Source organism: Haemaphysalis longicornis, unplaced genomic scaffold (assembly GCF_048455015.1).
Source record: "Haemaphysalis longicornis isolate Haplotype H1 unplaced genomic scaffold, Haemaphysalis longicornis Haplotype H1 scaffold_12, whole genome shotgun sequence".
NCBI lineage: Eukaryota > Metazoa > Arthropoda > Arachnida > Ixodida > Ixodidae > Haemaphysalis > Haemaphysalis longicornis.
Window position 1 is genome coordinate 9,471,256 of NW_027526225.1, and position 19,045 is coordinate 9,490,300.

The window sequence follows — 19,045 nt, forward strand, 5'->3', positions numbered from 1 at the left end:
GTGAATAAAGCATCGGTCGCATCTGGTCAAGCGCTGGGGGCACTAAATACACTAAATCTTTCGAAAGACACAAACTTGTATTTTGTCTTCTTGGCCCCTTTAAGTTGGCTTTACTATATGGCGTTTAGCATACAGCTCTTCGGCCGAGCGAATCAGCCGTGGCTTACCTATAAAGCTGCGAACGTGAATTCAGGTTATTATACTCACCAGAGCACTTTAAGGTGGACTCTACTGCACTGTGCGTTTATACACGCAGCGCAAAATCAAGTTAGTTATATAAAGCTTCGCTCGAAAATATTCGAGCTCTCTTCATCTATTTTGAATAATTGTGGTGTTTAACGTGACGAAGCTGGACTGTGAGGTGCGCCGTAGTGAAAAACTCCAGATTAACTTTGACCAACTGGGGATCTTTGAAGTGTGCAATGAAACTTCGACACACGAGGATTTTCGCCTTTTATCTCCATCAGAAAACCAGCAACCGTGGCCTGGATCGAACGCACGTTCTTGGGATCAGCAGCCTGACCCCGTAGCAACTGAGACACCGTGGCTGGGCATTTTTAGCCCTGTTATCACTCTCAGATACGTAGTTTAAAAAAATAACCATACCATCTTCAGCATGGTGGGATTGTAGTCCTGAAATTTCAAGTCTGGCCTGTGGGACCAGCAGTTTGGCTGTGCCTTGATATCACCTGTTAGGCCACACCTGTTCGTTAGGGGAGTAATACAAAAAAAACTTTTGCCATTTTAGCGCGTCGTAGGGCGAAATCTATACAACTGTTTCTGTGTATTTGCATAAATAGCATTTGTCAGCAAAAACCAATTCGACATATTAATTGGTCAAACACATACTGGGAATCTCTAAAAACACGCACTTTACTCCGAAGTGCTGATTTCCACCATTAGTGTCGGTGTAGGTAACACCGCAAAACTACTTTTTATACATTCTTATGGGATACATATATCAGCAAAACTCCCCTGGATATCTTCATGGATGAGCGAGATAATCACGAAGTTGCGAAAACAGATTTTTACCCTTTTATTCTCTTAGGAGCATAATTTCCGGCAATGCCGCATTAGTGAGCCCATACGCCATGATAGAAATGTACCCTTGAAATTTAAAGTCTCTAGATCCGCCAGTTTCGCCTCGGCGTTGATGAATAAGTCAGTCAGACAGTGAAGCCCTTCAATTTGTGGGTACAGATTCATCAGATCTTGGTGCCCAGTTTTTTCGCTGGCACCAAGATCCGAAGTTTGTTACTAATATGCATGCACTTACATATACACGTGCACAATAAATAGCAAAAATAAAGGACATATTGACACAATCAAGAAAACAAAATGCGAGATATGAAGACTCCAAAACGGAAAAATGAGAAACAAGCAAAAATTACAGGCATGTAAAATAAAATAACGGAAATAATTTAAGAAGCTGCGAGTGAACCGGCGAGGACGTCGTGGTTATGCTGGCTTCGATACTGGCTTCGAATTTGTCACCATTTATAACCTATGTATGAATATTGCACTCAAAAAGTACAAGGACGGAACAAAGCAAGTACAACACGTGCTTCATTTTTTGAACGTGATTTTCTTTTCATCTTCAACATCTACGGTCTGTTATTTAGGTTTGTTACACCAGCTCACCATCATTGCACTTTGCTCTAGTCGATGTAATTGCAGAAAAATGGAAAAGCAAAAAAAACGTTTTTCAGCAAATATTTTAACACGGGCATGAAGAAAGCGCAGTTGCAAAAGAAGGCATACATGTCAAACGCGGGAAGGTTTTTTACAAAGGTTTTTTTTACTTTCCCAGAAACTGTGGTGCTTTTCCTGGTAAAAGCCCCTCTAGCAGCTCGACAAATTTCTAGAAACCAAATACAACGCTATTGCTGCTGCACATAAGAGTAAAAATAAAGTGCACCGAGTAATTCGTGTAAGGTAAAACAAGGGGATATCCTACGAAATTGCATAAATTCGTCGCGAAAAAGTTTTCTATCGAGTGAATCAATTTTGCTAGGTTTTTAAGCCCTGCGTGCACTTTTTTGTGATTCTTGTTGTCCAGAATCCAACCGACTGCAAGTTGGCACCGAAGCTATACTGTATTTTGGACAATCCGCATGGGTTTGCTTCCGGCATACACGATGTGCTGTGGTGCTTTGTCGCGGCACTGCAGATGAACCGCACCATGGTTCTCAACAGCACAATGTGGCACTATACGCCGGGGACCCTGGGCTGGTCCAACATCTTGCAGCCGCTCACTCGAACTTCCTGCAACGTTACAGACTCTAGAAACATTATGAACGACTATCCAGGCGGAGATTTTGGTAAGTGCAACAGCGGTGCGAGTGAATGGACAGTGATGTTTCCAAAAATACTTATCAGCTGCTGAAAATTGTCGTGCCTTAATCTGGCATTTATTAGCTTGACGTATCTGACACCACCACTCAGCACAAATTCTGTTTCAATCGCATTTCGTAAAACCATTTAAATACATACATGCATTGGCTGACTTCATATTGTCACGTGTTTCATCGGCGCCAAGAGACGACTGTGAGGACGAAGGAGTGGTTGAGTGCGCGTGCTCTCTCATGATTGTCATCCAGACCTCCGGTGCTCGTGCTTGGAATCCTGTGCTCTAGCTAATCCAACTAAAGAGGCTCCGGCTGCTTGTAGTGACCCGGTCGTCTCCTTCAAGGACCCCGGCTCAGCATCTGCGTGTTTATAGCACGCGACAATATCTGTGGATGCTGAAGAAAATGCATCCAACGTTCCCTTGATTATGTGTCGACTAGTTGGGCTATTGTTTGGTGAACAAAAATACCGGCACATTGCAGTACTTAAAAATTGACAGAAATTGTTTTTGGAGCCTTTTGTTTGCTTGGTTCCGCACACCCTTTTTTCAAACAAGATGAATACTGTTGTAAGTAGCTCGCCCTTGCTACGATCGGCCACATTTCCATAGGAGCCAGGCTATAATCTTGCAACTGATTAAATTTGCAATAAACTTCTCCAATGAGGGAATAGGGATTGGTAGAGTGTTCTGCAAGACAATACTGCATGGTAGCAAGCCCTACAATTGCTAAAAATAATTTGATACTTGTGGGAACCAAAGCAAGGTTTGTCAGAGGTTACCGCCTTAGAAGCCCTCTGCGCGCAACGATAGATGCCAAACATTTTAGAAAATACGGCCTAGAAATCTTGACTTTATTGTGCTTTGTTTCCAGTGCTTTTGAGCGCTGCACTTTTGTTACAGCAATACAAAGATAGTACATGTTTGGAACCGCGATGAGTCACTAGTAGTAACTCTATGCCGCGATGTAGTTATGAGAAAAAACGGTGTTTTTTTTTAATGTACAAGAAACGACCATCTTCCACTCACTTAAGTTCGGAATGAGCTTGTCAACATGATTTAATTAATTTATACATTTTCCACTGCCACTTGAAGGTTCATTTTTTTTGTTTCGCGGTTAGGATTCGTCATTTAGTTTTATGACTACATAGTGCAGAATGTTTTTGTAGTATTTGACCGATCTGGCATTGGTGACTGTCGGCAATCATCAATAACCATTATCTCCTCTCATAGTGGTGCGACTGTAGCAAAGATGTGAACAGCAAAGAAGGGTGTAAGCAGTACATGTTGACCCATGCAACGTTTGTCAACACGTATTCCTTTTTTGGAGTGAATTTGTTCTGCAGAAAAAATTTGTCCCTTGAAGGAGCATGCCGCAGTCAGTCCGCAGTTAAATTGTATTTGTTTCAATCACAAAAATGTGGCGATTACAGAAGTGCAAACACATACCAGCTTGACAACGTTTATGGTATCGCCGACAACCACCTTCTTTTTCTTTTTTAAGCTTCCGGAAGGTGCGCAATTAACGTAATTGCATCCAGTTGCCATGCAAGGAAGGTGTGTTGCTTTTCCTCACTAAACGTTCATGCTGTCTCTATTACTGCTACCTTTCCCTCATTTTGTTGGTAAGTTAATTGATATTACACCTTCTTGAGTAAACACTTGTAGTGACGGAACAATACTTATTCATTCTCAAATCTTTCGCGCACTTGTGTTTCACTGACCTAGTTGCGAATTAACCATACTCTAGGCGTACCATTTTTTGTTTATACGTTACTGCAGGTCCTCAGTCGCGCTCCAAAATCATCGACATGCCTTCTTTTATTATAAAGGCACTAGCTGCCAACCACGGGGACCCTTATTCCTGGCTGTACGGGCAGATCATAGGATATATTCTACGGCTTCAGAACTCCACACGCCAGAGAATAGAGGAATTCAAAAAGAGTCGTTACAAGCATCCCATCGTGGCGTAAGTTTGGCTTGTTATGTTTGGCTTTGGTAGCGTACAGCCCTTGCTAAGCAGAAGTAAAGTTTTTATTTGTTGACTTAAAACGGCCATGAAGACAGTGGCTGTAACAGCTGCCCAGCCACATTCGTGCTCGGTCTTATTGACGTCACAGGGACTTGTTTGTGGGATTAGCAGCTGCCAACCGAGCAATCGGAAAGAAACAGAACTGCGATTGCTGTGGTGCCTCTAGTGCAGTTTGGTGGTACCATTTCAATGCTAAAGTGAAGTTTACAAACAGATAACACGTTTTCATTATCCGCCTATTACGTCACTGCTAACGTTATAGTTTTAGTATAATTTTTTCCGGCTAAAAGACGTTGGCTCTAGCGAAAATTGATCAGAGGGAATTACGAAATGCTAGTTATTTCAAAATATAAAGTTGAATTTTGTCTTCATGGCCTTGTTAAAAAATAGGTGTACACCAATCCAATGCAAACTCGCTCTCATACAATTCAAATATTGTGAAATAGCACGATAAAATCGAGGTCATTCCACTCTTTGTAAGAAAGGAGCGGAGCTGAATAATTACACGGATGAGACTTGTGGTGCCATGAATGTTTTTCTTCAAAAATGCTTCAAGCGAATGCCTCACGCGCTGCTAAAAAACACAATCTTTTAACAGCGAAGGTGTTCTTGGTCGAGGCTTTCATGGGACGAGGCGTGGTAACGCGGGCGCAGCGATGTGGAGAGGGCATAGCCGAGCCACGAAAGAGCAGGCGCCAAGCACACGTGCAGCGTATTGGGGAGGGGGCCCGCGGGCGCCAAGCGCAGGTGGGCTGAGCCAAGGAGAGGAGAAGAAGAGTCAACCATTTGGAGGGGGCACTTGCAACAGATAGTTCGGAGGAGCGAATATTATACAGTCAAACCGGGAAAGAGCGAACCATACAATGCACCGCGATTAGTTCGATATATCCAATAGTTCGATATAGCCGAACCCGTCTATAACAAATTTTTTCATTACGAGTTCACAATACGCGAGAACCCCCCCTCCTTGCCATTTCCACGTCGTAGAGAAACAAACACATAAATTATGCCATTACCTCACACAAAACGATCCATTTATTCCATGCCCTAAAGTTACTTTCCGCCTTAACTGCCGCTTAAGAGACCGCTCCTTCGTGAAATAGGCCCCGCACAATTGTTGTTTTAACTTTCGTTTTGGCGGAGACGTCGTTTTCGCCTGTTCAAGTATGTGTCCTTCAATATAGAAGTAATATTGGTAGAGCACATCGACTGACGAAAGCACTTAATTAACCTTCATCAAAGCACCGAAGAGTCTGAGGATGTCCCTTGTGACATTTTCAGTCTCTTCGGTGCTTTCAGCAGCACCAGCTGCTATGACATCAGCGACGCTGTCCGTGCCTGAAGGGCTCACAGTGATGGCAAAGCTGTCGTTGACACTCAGAAAATTCTCATAGGACACTCCTTTCGGCACAGCATCTGGAACGTTGGCGAGCTCCTCGCGTAGTTCGCCGATGATGCCGTCTTGTTCCGAACTGGCTGACTGGATGTGCTCCGTCGGAAATCCCGTGCGTCGAAAACAGTTACGGAAGGTGTCAGGCGTCACGTCGCTCCATGCGCGGCTGAATATCTCCAATCATGGTCAATCAGCATCTCAATCGCTGCTCCGAGACCATGCATTTCGGTTTCAATTGTAGGCAGGCCGAGTTCGATATATCCAATGTGAACTTCGTTATAAAGAATATGCTTCGCAGGCGTTTTCGTAACAGATTTGCTTTTCTTCGATATATAGCGTAATTTGCACTATCTGGGTTCGCTATAATCGGGTTTGATTGCAGACGAGTGCGCTTGGTGGTCGTTCTTCGAATGTTCGGAAAATTTGTAAAGTCGCGCGCTCTCCGGAAGAAACAGCCGCCCGTCGGGAGCGTCAGAGAGATGGCGAGTAAACGGGAATTGATCTTCTTGCTTTACGAAGTTCTATGAAGTTAGCTCTATGAGGTTAGTTCTATGAGGTTAGTGAACGCCAGGCAGCTTCACTGAGCTCGCTTCATCAGGGTTCGCGACGTTAATTCAGCGAAGCTTGGCGAATGTTTTTTTTTTTTTCTAAGTTCGAACTTTTCCTTCTCGATCAGCACCTTTTTCTGCGACAGTCAATGATCAACCATTGCCCGAGCAGAAACGATTGCGCACACAGTTCACTTCACCCAATTTACTTCCAAATGCTTTCTTCTCTCGTGACCCTTTAAAATGCAACGGCACCGAAGTTCAGAACTATTTTACAGGAAATCAGTGAGTCCGTACGACCGCTCAGGAAGGCGCCAGGTTATCCCCCCCGCTGACTGAGCGGTTGAGGCACCTTTTACGCTCAAATCGTCAGCTGGTGCAACGTACGCGCCAGGAATACAGCCCAAAATATTCCTTATAAAAACGCCATAAAGACAAAATATAACTTTGTTAATTTTGAAAGAACTGGGCTTCAGTCCCTTACCCTGCTCTATTGCCGCCACGAAAGATGTTTTTAACCGAAAAACACAAGTATTGAAAAGCACTAGAACATAATTTGTTAACTCACGTTAGCATTCACGTGATGCGATCAAGCGGAACTAAAAGCCACGCTACAATCTCAGAGTCATGCGTCTTAGCGATTGGTTAGTTCGTACAAACAAGATTCTGTGACGTCGCAGAAAACTTGCCGGAACGTGGCGAGGGGGTCGCCACTGCTTCACATGTTTTTTTTTAATATCCCCACTGTTTGCTCGAAGTTTGCGATAGCACTGGTAGCATCGTTATCGGGACAAATCAGTCTTTCGAACGAACCAAACTTGTATTTTGTCTTCATGGCCGCTTTAAGGCGGGAAACCCCCAAAAAGACTTCTCCCGCGCCTACTTTGTCTTCCTCGAAGTGGCCAAATATTGATCAGCAAACTGTTCGCCAATGCATACCACCTACCCTAAACCGCTCACAGATGGTACGACCCCGACCTCTCTTCCCGTTGCCCCTACGGTCACTTTATGTTCCACTCTGATTGATTTGACTCCCGTTAATACGAAGTTCACGCGGACCACGAAAAACTTTGAATTAAACAAACTTCCAATTAACCACATAAACGAAAATATTCATTTTTATTCCTTTGAGAGCTCAGCGTTGAAGAATAACAAATTAGGTAAGTGCTGTCTCCTTAGACTCGGGGAATCTTGCTGCAGAAACTATATTATCCAGACTGTGAACGTGTGCCAGTGCTTCTTCTGTGCTGTTCTCTGTGCACCGCTAAAAACCGCTGCATGAAGGAAAGGCCCTCAAAGCTGTTTTTGAACTTTAACAATACACAAGAAACCTGTCTTTGCACCATAAGAATAGCAAAGTTAGCAAAAGTTCTGATCAGCTTGAGGCTTTAGATTAAAAAAAAAACTTCTAATTGCCCCATATTTTAGTTTTTTAATTTTAATTAACCAGCACGTTTTCCCGTAGGACCGCATGCAAAGCTGACAGGACCCGCACTTTGCTTCCAATTAAGCGACTCGGAATTATTGGGAGCCGATTGTACCTCAGAAGTACCTAGCCTGCTTTTCCTCCAATCGGAATTGCGCTCCACCCCCCGAGTACATGCCCCGAGTTCTTTATCCTTTAATCCACCTGAGAACGACCTAGCAAAGATATTTGGGACACTGTATCACTGGGCACCACTAACAAAACATTTAAAAAAAATTCAGCACGTATGAAGAGCTCTCGCTAACGATCATGCTCTGACCGATAGGTCGGTATGCTAGCGTTCTCTGCACTGGGATGTGGAGGCAGACTGTTTTCTGATTGAAAAGAGCCGGATCACAGTACTTCGCGTTGCTGCAGACGCTCCCTTTTCTTGGACGCGCTATTTTGAGCGCGTAATTTGAAATGACTGCCGTTTACGTTGACAGGGTGTGTCGCTGCTCTTAACAACATGACGAGTAGGATAGGTCTGTGCGCGGTGTATTGCTGTGAATCCAGGGCTTTACTAGAATGCACCGCATAGTGCGAAATTGCGCGGTTTGTTCGGCTTGGCTTGGATTGGATTGACTTAGCTCTGTGCCTAACACAAGCGCTATTTTTTTGCAGGCGATAAAATGTCGGGCAAATTGTTGAGCGCATAGCACTGCTCATATCAAATATTTCGTGTAAGCTGCACAACTGCTTGGTAAAATGCCGAACTTCCAGTTGCAGAAACGGTTTGTACAACACCTCTGTCCTTTGGTTCGCTTTGCAGGATGCACATTCGACGCACGGACAAAGTTTTTGAGGGATCCCGCCACGACGTGAACGAGTACATGCAATACGCGGAACACTTTTACAGCAAGCTGGAGTTGACTGACGCTGCGGTGCAGCGTCGCGTGTTCGTTGCCACTGATGAACCGAGCGTCGTTGAAGAGATACAGACTATGTATAGAAACGTTTGAAAGCTTTTAGTGCAGAGAAAGTGCAGGTGTCATTGAAAAATAAGTGGTTACGAGAAACGATCTATTTATAGTTCTGTTGGGCTCCCGATATGGGATTTATGATAGCAAAACTCCTGATAAAGACGCAATAGAATCAGAAAGACACAGTGCTCTGTTATTTTTTTGGTTGTTGCATTCGGTCGTTTTATCTCATCTATTGCAATCATAAACTTATCTAACATGCCAATTTCCATATTTTAGTCGATATTGTAGTGTTGGCTAGACCCTGAAGTGTTTTTTTTTTCTTTTTAAATGATCTGGCTTGTAACAAAGGTATGCAGGAGTGAATATTTGCTGACAAAATTTAAAACACCCTGACGTATATTGCGCGCTGTGGCATCTCCACACGTCTCGAAGGAGTTGAATGCGGGGAGTGTTATCGTCCGCCTCGACTCCGCAAACAGAGCACCGGCGATAGGACCGGATGCTCGGGACAGCATCGCATCCTATATGAACATTTGCAGCTCCAATTGGCTACCGACATCGTCGTCTCGCAATCGGTTGGGCAAGGACCGAAAGTAATGAGGTGGGAGGGGTACCGCTGATGCGTCAGTTTTTCCCAGATTCTGAAGTCTTTTACACAACCTACCTGGTGTTCACCCAACCCGTATTTCATTATTGGAAATCTTTTTTCTTTGAGTTGGCATTGTCTTCGAACTTTCATATTGAAAACTTCCTGAAGTTTTTGAATATTGAAGTTTTTGAAAACTTTCTATTATTATACATGCCTTGTGTGGCTACATGTTGCCGTCTTGGATACTTGATCAGATGGACGAATTTGTTAGTTAGATAAGAAGCGTCACCTAAAGCGAGAAATGTTCAGCACCAGTAATGGAAAAGGAATGTTAGTGAAAACCTTTAAGTTACTTCTGAATTTTTCGGTCACAGGTTTCCAAAATACATCGTGATTTCGAACGCGCCCTCTGCTGAGCAAGCCTGCGACATGATCGCCAGGAATACAAGCGCAGCCCTTAGTAACATAGTAGTTGATATTCATCTCCTGGCAGACGCTGACAAGCTTGTGTGCGCACACTCTTCGGGGGTAAGTAAATTGATCATTGTGTAAGAGAATCGGATATTTATTCCTTTTCCTGCTTTTCATTCTGTTCGTAGGTTGAAATAGAAGAGCCTTGGCAAACATATACAGAAGTTATCAAGTTACAATGTTGTCATTAAGAAAAAAAATTCGGGCAACTTCGAACTAGTGGCGCGAAAACTGGGTAGAGAGCGAAGCTCGCGGCCCCACCAAGCTTGTCCTTAATTCGGCTAGGTTTATTCGTGGTTATGCTTGGAGACTCGGCTAAATTTTCTGCGTGGTTATAAGTCGGGACCCGGGAACGTTTTTTCCCCGTGTCATCGTTAGCTCCCCAAAGAGCAATGAGCACTCAGTCATTAAAAGTATGTACAATGTACGCGTGCCCACCGGCTAAGCACGCATTTCGCTATAATGAACCTTGCCAAACTATCTCCCCTTTCTTCTAATTGCGTACAATCTCTCTTGTAGCGAAAGATACACTACACCACGTCGGGCGCTCTTCGCGGGGTGACCAGCTTTGACCTTGAGAGTTAGAGGTCAAACCACACCCCCATCCGAAAGCACCCGGCACGGAGCAGCGGCTCGATAATGGGGAGAGGATTATTCTTGGATGAAACCAGAGCGAACTTCAACAAAGACAAAAGAAGTGGAACGGAAGGACAGCCGCTGATCTAAACAATAAAATTTATTATAAAAAATTGTGAACATAATCATTTAACACAAAACAAAAAAAAACACTGCGCATGAGCAAAGCAAGTTTACCAAAGTCACGGTGATAAGGCAACTAGGTAACCACGGGCTACAGTCAAGGCCCACGCAGATATGCAAGCTCTTTTGGATGAAGACACACGCTTGCTTGGATGACAGACTTGTCTACTCTTTCTGCTATGTGGAACGCTTCCATAATTTTGCGTTGTGCTGGTTCACGGGGCGTAAATAAAATTCAGTGGTATGAAAATCACGTTTACTCCTTCGGAACTTAGTACAATGTGCAGAAAGATGAGATGATATGGGACCCTTAATAACAATTCATGCTTTCTCAAACGCACGTTGATACAACTCGTGTTCCAGTTCTTTTGTCGTTGTTTAAGCTCAAGCTGGTTTCATTCAAGAACGTCTTTCCAACTAGGCCAGCTTGCGACGCTTCTGGGGAGAGATAGGCGACGAGGGAACGGAGGCGTGCGCGTGACCCGTGTCGGCACCTGGCAGAGCGCCCGGAACGGAGCAGCGGCCAGATAGCGGCGAGAATAGGCAGCAGGGGAGAGATAGGCGAGGAGGGAACGGAGACGTTGATGATGATGATTGCTATTGGTTTCCCCTTTGTAGCGGGGTGATGACATGTCATCTTACCAAAAAGGAATAATATACCCATGTTTTACACTCTTGGTTTACTATTAGCACTGCTCTGGGCAAGCACAAAAAGCTTATTAGGCCCAAAATACTTTTTTTCCCTGTTACAGGTAGTAACTGTCCTAGGTAATATTCCCCTCTCTGCTTTTCGTCCCCCAGCATTCTAATCTTCTTTTCGTCCCCTCGACAGCTTTGAAGTTAACTTCCTCTCTGATACCCTTAAATCCTAGGGCTTCTGGAAGCCTAATATTCCCTTCATGTAGATTTGGATGGATACCCTCACATTCTAGCACTATGTGCCGCATAGTTTCTGTTTCTTTTCCACAGACCACGCATACCCCATCATTTTGTGAATACTTCCCCCAAAACTCTTAGTTCGCAGGCAATCTGCTCTATCCTCAAAAAGCAGAGCACTGCCCTGGGAATTATCGTAGAAATTTTCCTTTCTGATGTTCAATTTCTCAGCCCTGTACATCTCTAACGACGTTTTAGTTTCCATTTTTCCCTCCATGTATTCGTTTCAATCTGCCTTGCCTCTTTTTTGGTTACCTTGGCTGTTTTGGATTCCCCACTGTTCTTTCCGTATTTCATCGTTAGCCTTCTAGTTTTTCTTAACCACTGCGTGTCCACGGTTTCCAAGTATAGGTACCTAAAAACCTTAGCTGCCCACCTTCGTTGATATTTTATTCTGAGCTTCTCTAACTTCAAACGACGTCCAGCCCATATCTCCATGAACTGCTTCGTTAGTTGTTTTTCCATGCGCGCCTAAGGCCAAACGTCCTACCGTTCTCTGGTTTACTTCAAGGCCTGATAGAATGTCTGATTTTAAGCAGAGTACAGCATTCGCAAACGTGAGACCCGGAACCATTACTCCTTTCCACATTCCTCTTACTACTTTATATTTGGTAGACCCCCACAGAGCTCTATACTTCATTATAGCCGCATTTCGCTTTCCCTTAACCTTAAGTTGTTCCTCGTGAGTTCTTAAGTAGTTATCCCCCTCGTATATCCACACTTTAAAATATTTATATTCCTTCACTCTAGGTAATTCGCCTTGCTGGATAGACACTACGTCAGTGGTAGCGTCATTTAAAACCATTATTCCTGATTTTTCTGCACTGAAATTTAACCCGAGCTCGGTGGCTTCCTGGCCGCTAATATTTATTAGCCGCTGCATATCGGTTTGGTTATCAGCTAAAAGAACAATGCCATCTGCGTATAACATTCCCGGAATATGCTGTTGTACCACTTCGCCTTTCAGCATATGGGTTAGGCTAAACCCTACTTGACTTTCTTCCAGTTTCTTTTCTAACCCTGCATGTAAAGCATGAACAGTATTGGGCTCAAAGGGCATCCCTGTCTCAGTCCCCGATGGATGTTGACCTGCGGGGCGCATTTCTGTCCTTCCCAAGTAAGGTGCACTCTATTGTGTTTATAGATTGCTATAAGGAACTCAACTAACTCGTCATGTAATCCCTAGAGTCTCAGCATTCTCCACAGCCGTTCTCTGTTTACGTTACTACTTCTTAAGCGCCAAAAACTACAGGGACATAGAATGAGACAGGGACACGCGCTTACTTCCAACTAAATTTTATTGAGCAAGCGTGAAATATATTGATCAAGCGTGAAAAAAAAACTAAGAAGTAGTTATGGAACACCAACTAGCCCGAACGCAAGCCCTTCTTCTGTTTACGTTGTCATATGCCCCTTTAATGTCCAATAACGTAATCCATAGTATTCTATTATGTGCTTTCGCAATTTCAATGCATGGCGTTATCACGAACAAATTGTCATCCAGTCGCCTGTCTTGTCTAAATCCATTCTGCAGTCCCCCAAGTATTTCCTTTTCTTCCACCCATGCTTGAATTTCTGATTTTATCGCCTGCATTACGAATCTATACACCACTGACGTTACTGTGAGTTGTCTGAATGAATCAATACTGGCTTTCTCTCCTCTGCCTTTATATATTAAATTCATCCTACTTTTAGTCAGTCCTCTGGTATTTGTTTGGTTTCTATCACCTTATCTATTGCCCTCATAAACGATTGCTTACTTTTAGGTTCAAGCAGGTTTATCAGTTGCGTTGGTATTCCGTCCGGGCCGACTGCTGTCTGGGGGGAAACCTTTTGCTCAGCTTTTTCCAATCCAGGTTGCTCAACCTATTTCCCTTTCCGCAGTCTTCTGTGGCGCTAATGTTATCGGTGCAGGTTTCCCTACCACTATTGCCCAAACCTCTCACTTATCACTCGATGAATATGCGCCAACGCGTGCTCTCCTTCTAAATGTTTCCCCTCCTAGTCAATCAGGAATTTTTGATTGATATCGTTATTTGAGCTTAGTAATTTTACGTGGTTCCAAAAATTCTTGGATGCGTTTTTGTCCTTCCATATTTCTGCCATCCATTGTTCGCTTTTCTGCTTGATCTTTGCTTGCACCATTTTCTGCACTTATAGTTTTTTCCCCCGGTAGATATCCCATTTCTCCTTCACTGCCTGCGGTTCCATACCAGTTATTTTTGCTTCTCTATGTTCTCTCGACGCCTTTCTTCGCTGCTCAATGGTCTATTTTATTTCCTTATTCCACCAGCTTCTCAGCTTTCCCTTCCCTTTCCATCGGTTTCGTTGCTTTGCTTCATTCATCTTATCCTTTATGAACGCAATCATTTCGTCGCAATCCCAATTTTTGTCTGGGTATTTATTGATTTCATCTTCCAATCCATCAGCGATGATCTTTAACTGCTCATTGTTCAAATTAGTTCCTCCTATTGTACCTATTTCTAAATTTGTCTGGGTTGCACCTCCAAAGTGCAAGCTAAGCCGCTTGTGGTCGCTTCCTAAGCTGTCTGTTCTATTTTCATCTATCATAATTTCCCGCAACCTTTTGTATACTGTATCGGATACTAAACTGTAGTCTATGCTTTCCCACGTTATTTGTCCGTAACACTTGCTTTCCGTGTTTACTGTTACAAGCCGGTTTTCCTGACATAGATCTATAACTAGAGAACCGTTGTGGTCTCTGTATCTATCTAAACTTTCTATATGGGCATTCACATCTCCGACTATGATTATTTCGCCCGAATCTTTGAAGTAGTTTATATCTCTTCTCAAACAGTTTACTATTTCCTCATTTTACTCCCTAGCACTACTTCCGGTCCACAAATACATCACTCCTAACCATGTATTTTCCCCCTCTATGGTACCTTTAACCCATAGATTCTCTTTACAGCTTTCATGCACTCTCTGCCAGCCGGTCCTTTGTTTAATGAGCATGCCAACACCCCCCTCTTTTCTTCATTCCTGTGGTCCTGTTGCAACCTTCCAAGACACAACTGTCTATGAGAGGTGGGGCTCGGAACCCGTGCCGCCACCTGGCGGAGGAAGGCGAGGAGGTTGCCGCCGCAGAGATATGCACGCGCCACAAATGAAGGCCACCAGGCCATGTGCGGTGCGGAGCCGTGTGCGATGGAGGAAGACGAACATTCACATGTGGTCGCTCGTACAGCAGCGAGGCTTTAAAACGCCGGCAGGCGAAAAAAGATGATGAATAAGCAGTCTATTCATTGCAAACATGTCTGTATATCACTGTGAAACCACACCTCGACAATGGGCTTTGCCAGGGCAGTGAAGCTTTCGCTATGAACTAGGGTTAACCAAAGCTAAACCACAGCAATTTCGTTCTTTCGCGCATGCGCAAAGGGTTGACTAAGGAAATCATCGTACTAGCGAACACTAAACAGAGACAGAGGTAAAAGAGGCGACGAAACACACGCTAGAACTTCAACTCAGTTTATGCAACAGAAACACGAAAAGGCTATATGTACATGAAGCGTGGAAAGGTTAAAAAGCAGTGAACACAAACCAAATAAAATAAAATAGTATTGCACTCGTCACACTTGCTCATATAACAGAGCCACCTCACAGTGACCGCCAATATCACTCGGCGTAAATAAAACTTACACGTGTGTTCGGCTATCACCCCTCACCCGTGCACAACCTGCTCCCCCTCTCCAAAAAACCGATTTCCTTTTCAGACAGTGCCAAGGATGGTGAACTGATGCACCTTTCCTTTTCTCTGTTTATCATGAAGGCCTAAAAATTTCTCGTTCTATCTGCGAGGAAGACCTGTACAGGATGCGTGTGTGCAGAAAATCTGGAGTGCAATCCTTACACCTCCGGCAGTGATCAGCCAGGTGGCCTAATACTATTTTATTTTATTTGGTTTGTGTTCACTGCTTTTTACCCTTTCCACGCTTCATGTACATATAGCCTTTTCGTGTTTCTGTTGCATAAACGGAGTTGAAGTTCTAGCGTGTGTTTCGCCGCCTCTTTTACCTCTGTCTCTGTTTAGTGTTCGCTAGTACGATGATTTCTTTAGTCAGTAACCAACTCGCCCAACTTACCGCCTTAGTCGCAAAGGGTTGCACTGGAGGAGTTTTCTGCGTACACAGGACCACTTGATTTTCCTTTCGTCTAGCTCGGCCTTGCTAGGCTTGGCGATTCTTTTCATATTCGCCGTTCACCCATATTCGCCTTTCCAAAGCTCGGCTTTAGAAGACGAATATGGGTAACCTACGATAACTTGAAATATTGCTTGTAAGAGTTGACTCTACAATGTTACCAACTTTCCCGCAGCGTGACCATGACAATGTAATATTCGGGGGCAAAGATGGGGTGACAAAACGGGGGAAACGAGGTCGCCCGTACATATCGCTATATATCCTTATTAATCGGATAGCCGCCGAATACTTGCTGTCGCGGACGGCCTGGACACCTATGAGTGTAATGCTGGAACAGATTGCCTGTGTGATTTATGGAGTGTTTGCGCACGACAAGAATTGTGAAAAGGGGTAAGTATCGTTGTTGCTGCCCGGAGCTCTCCGAGACGTCCAGCCGGAAGTGAATCGGCATTGGAGACAAATGGTGGTCCCGCTAATTATGATGGTTGCTCTCTGTCAGGAGTTAAATCCGTTCAGGTAGATTCCTGTTGACGTCAGGCATAAATCACTTGGGCCATGCCATAAGGTGAGAGTTGTAAAGCACGTGCCAGCGACACATCCGGCAGCAGAGGCATCCGCAAGAGGTACCTGCTTTTTACTCCGCGCGTGGTTCTATCTCCTGCCGAGATCCGACGCTGGTAATAATGATGATGATAAAGAGCAGACAATATTGGTGACAGGCGCTGCCGTGGACGATATGCCTACAGAGTGTAGAGGAGGGGAGGTGTCAGCCAAAGACTGCATCACAAGCTACTGAGGAACTAGGCCATCACTTAAAGTTATATATAGCGAGAGGTAGGCAGCAGAGAAACGGAACTGTGGGCTTATGGTTAATATATATTTCATAGTTTTTGAATGCAACCATAGAAGAGTAGTTAATCTTCTCTTGATTATCACAAATGCAAAAGTCTAACAAATATACCTTATAGTAGTGTCAACCTTCAGAATAAAATTTATCAGCAATAAATTTACCGCTAGAAGAAGTTAGAAAGACACGCAGAATTTAAGAAACTACATATGTAGGACTCCAACCGAAAGAAACGAACATGAGTAACCTGAATATATAAAATGAAGCTTTTACAGCTTGTTTCAGCTGATGAAGTGTGCTTAAATAGTTGTAACGGAGCTCTGGAAGAGTTACAAGTTGCTTATATTGAGAAAAATGGCAGTTTATTTTGTCGGTAGTTCCTCCATGGTTTAGGCAAAATGAGGTTTGCAATCGTTGAAAACCTAGCATTATTGACATTGGTGAGTCAAATAGCCGAAATGATTACTTACGATTGGTTGTAATGAATGACCGAAAAAAGTTATGTCTAACAAGATTTTCATTGCGAGCACTGGTGTGGTTTTCAAAAGTGACTTATAAAAATTAATACGACATGACACATTTCTCAGTCAGATGTTATTTGATAAAGCAGGCGTTCTCCAAAGATGATTTTATTCGCGCAAATGCCAACTTTTTCTGACGCAGTTCTGCCGACTCGCCTACGAGTTGATGCAAGCCCGGCACTCTGAAGTCGGCCTGGACGCAACACGGAAGGCAGTGTCTGTGGACGTGGAATACTACTATGCCTTTGTGCCATTCCCGCCGAGGCGAACATTATATCGTAACGAACGCGTCTTCGATAACGAACTCCAGTGGTTGGCTCCTGGCGTTCTTGTGGAGAGGGACGATGATTGGGCTCCCGGGCTTGAGGCAATGCAAAGACACCCTGATGGCTTCCAAGTTGGTGGTTTCATGGGCTCCGCAGGGAACAGCAGCAGAATAGTCTTCCCTCGCTTCAAGACCGCACAGACGTACCGGGAAGCGCGGTACCAGGCTCTCGATGGCAGCAGCACCAATGCGTAGTCCCAACCGCCTTTCAAACTTTACAGACAGCAGAACCTTCAACACTGCCTTTAGCGCTTTAAACGCAGCAGATGTATGCGTCGCTGGCCCCAAAAAGCGACAGGGCTCCTTTAACAATTTTATTGCAGTTTTTAGAAAACAAGCCTGAATAAACCTGTGCTGAGCATCTCATCAGTTTGAACATATACCTATTTGTACACCACTCTTACCACAACTTCACTTTCTGCGAAAGGATACGTTACCAGGGATCTCTTTTCCTAGATCATCATTTGTTGTTCATTAGAATGTTAATGTCCCCGTTGTTGTTTCACCTTTTTAATATTTTAATAAGGTACAGCAGGCCACAGTTTGATACCGTTGCAGCTGGAGGGAAAAAAGCTTCAGGGCCATTTTTCTCCTAAAAAGTGGGTGAAAGCGCGGTAAATATTCATTTAAAGCAACAGGCATGGATCAATAAAAGAGGTAACTGCAGTTGCAAAGGTGTATTCCGCATTTGATAAAGGAAGCCCTGATGACCATCACAGTAACCAATTGTTTTCTCCAGGGATGAGATAGGGGTGGCGCAGTTCCTTTAACCCTGCACAAATCGTGTTTCTGTGCCCTGCTTACAAGCTTAGCTTGAAAGGTTTAGCGTAGCGCATTATGAGCATGCTAGTTAAGCCTCGTAACACTCTAGACTTCTGCCCCCTAAGCTCGAAGGTAGTGTAAATCTGGGAGGGGATATCCAGGATGCCTAATTCTGTACCCTGTCACGTGGATGGTCAAGTGAATGTTATTTTCGCTGGCGGATGTGGTAGAAAATTCTATTTAAAAGCGAAAACCTAAACAAGCCAGTGTTTGGGTGATGTGCTTGGTCAAAGGGCTGTCTCGTATGAATAGACTGTTCGTCAGCATTATCTGCACCTATAGAAGTGTCCCTCGTTTTGTAGATCCAAAAGCGCCACGGCCGACAGGAGGCGTATCGGACACCCCTAACAAAAAAGCTCGTAAAAGGGTACTAACGGCTTCATTTACTGTCTCTATACGAACTTTACTACCCCGTAGAACGGTACGTAGTCTCTGACGCTAAGTATGGAACCTGGATGCTATCGTTAGTAGTCCAGACCATGCACTTAGTGACTTCTGCTTCTTTGACACTAACGTTCACTGGTAGTAACAAAATTCTATGTGTTATTGAATATAATAACTACATAACTTTTCCAACTTCAAGTCACGACTAAAATGTTTTTGCAAATCCACATGCTGACTTGTATATACTCACATAAAATTGCGTAATTTTAAAATGATTGCTGAAATATTACATTTTTTGCACTAAGCCCACCGACTCTAGGACTATCTACTGTTGGGTATAAAAGCAAGAAGAGCAGGTGTACTTCTAGCGTATCGAAGTTATACTCACTGTCCCCGTGCATCCCGTTGGTTTTCTTGCTCAATTTATTTGTTGTCTAAGTGTGATATGTGCGTGCTGAATGAGTCTGTATGTCGTGCTTTGCGCTCAGCCGATCCACATTGTCACGCTTTTTACTAG

At 43.9% G+C, this 19,045-nt stretch overlaps 1 protein-coding gene across 1 annotated transcript in view; it reads left to right on the plus strand.

Moving 5' to 3' along the window:
- LOC144162233 (alpha-(1,6)-fucosyltransferase-like) overlaps positions 1–17,517 on the plus strand; it is a 31,848-nt gene extending 14,331 nt beyond the window's left edge. Inside the window, exons 3-7 of the mRNA XM_077692695.1 lie at positions 2,060–2,321; positions 4,130–4,316; positions 8,558–8,731; positions 9,675–9,828; positions 17,140–17,517. Of these exons, the coding sequence (XP_077548821.1) occupies positions 2,060–2,321; positions 4,130–4,316; positions 8,558–8,731; positions 9,675–9,828; positions 17,140–17,517 (1,155 nt within the window). The remainder of the gene's footprint in view (positions 1–2,059; positions 2,322–4,129; positions 4,317–8,557; positions 8,732–9,674; positions 9,829–17,139) is intronic.
- Positions 17,518–19,045: the final 1,528 nt, after the last annotated feature.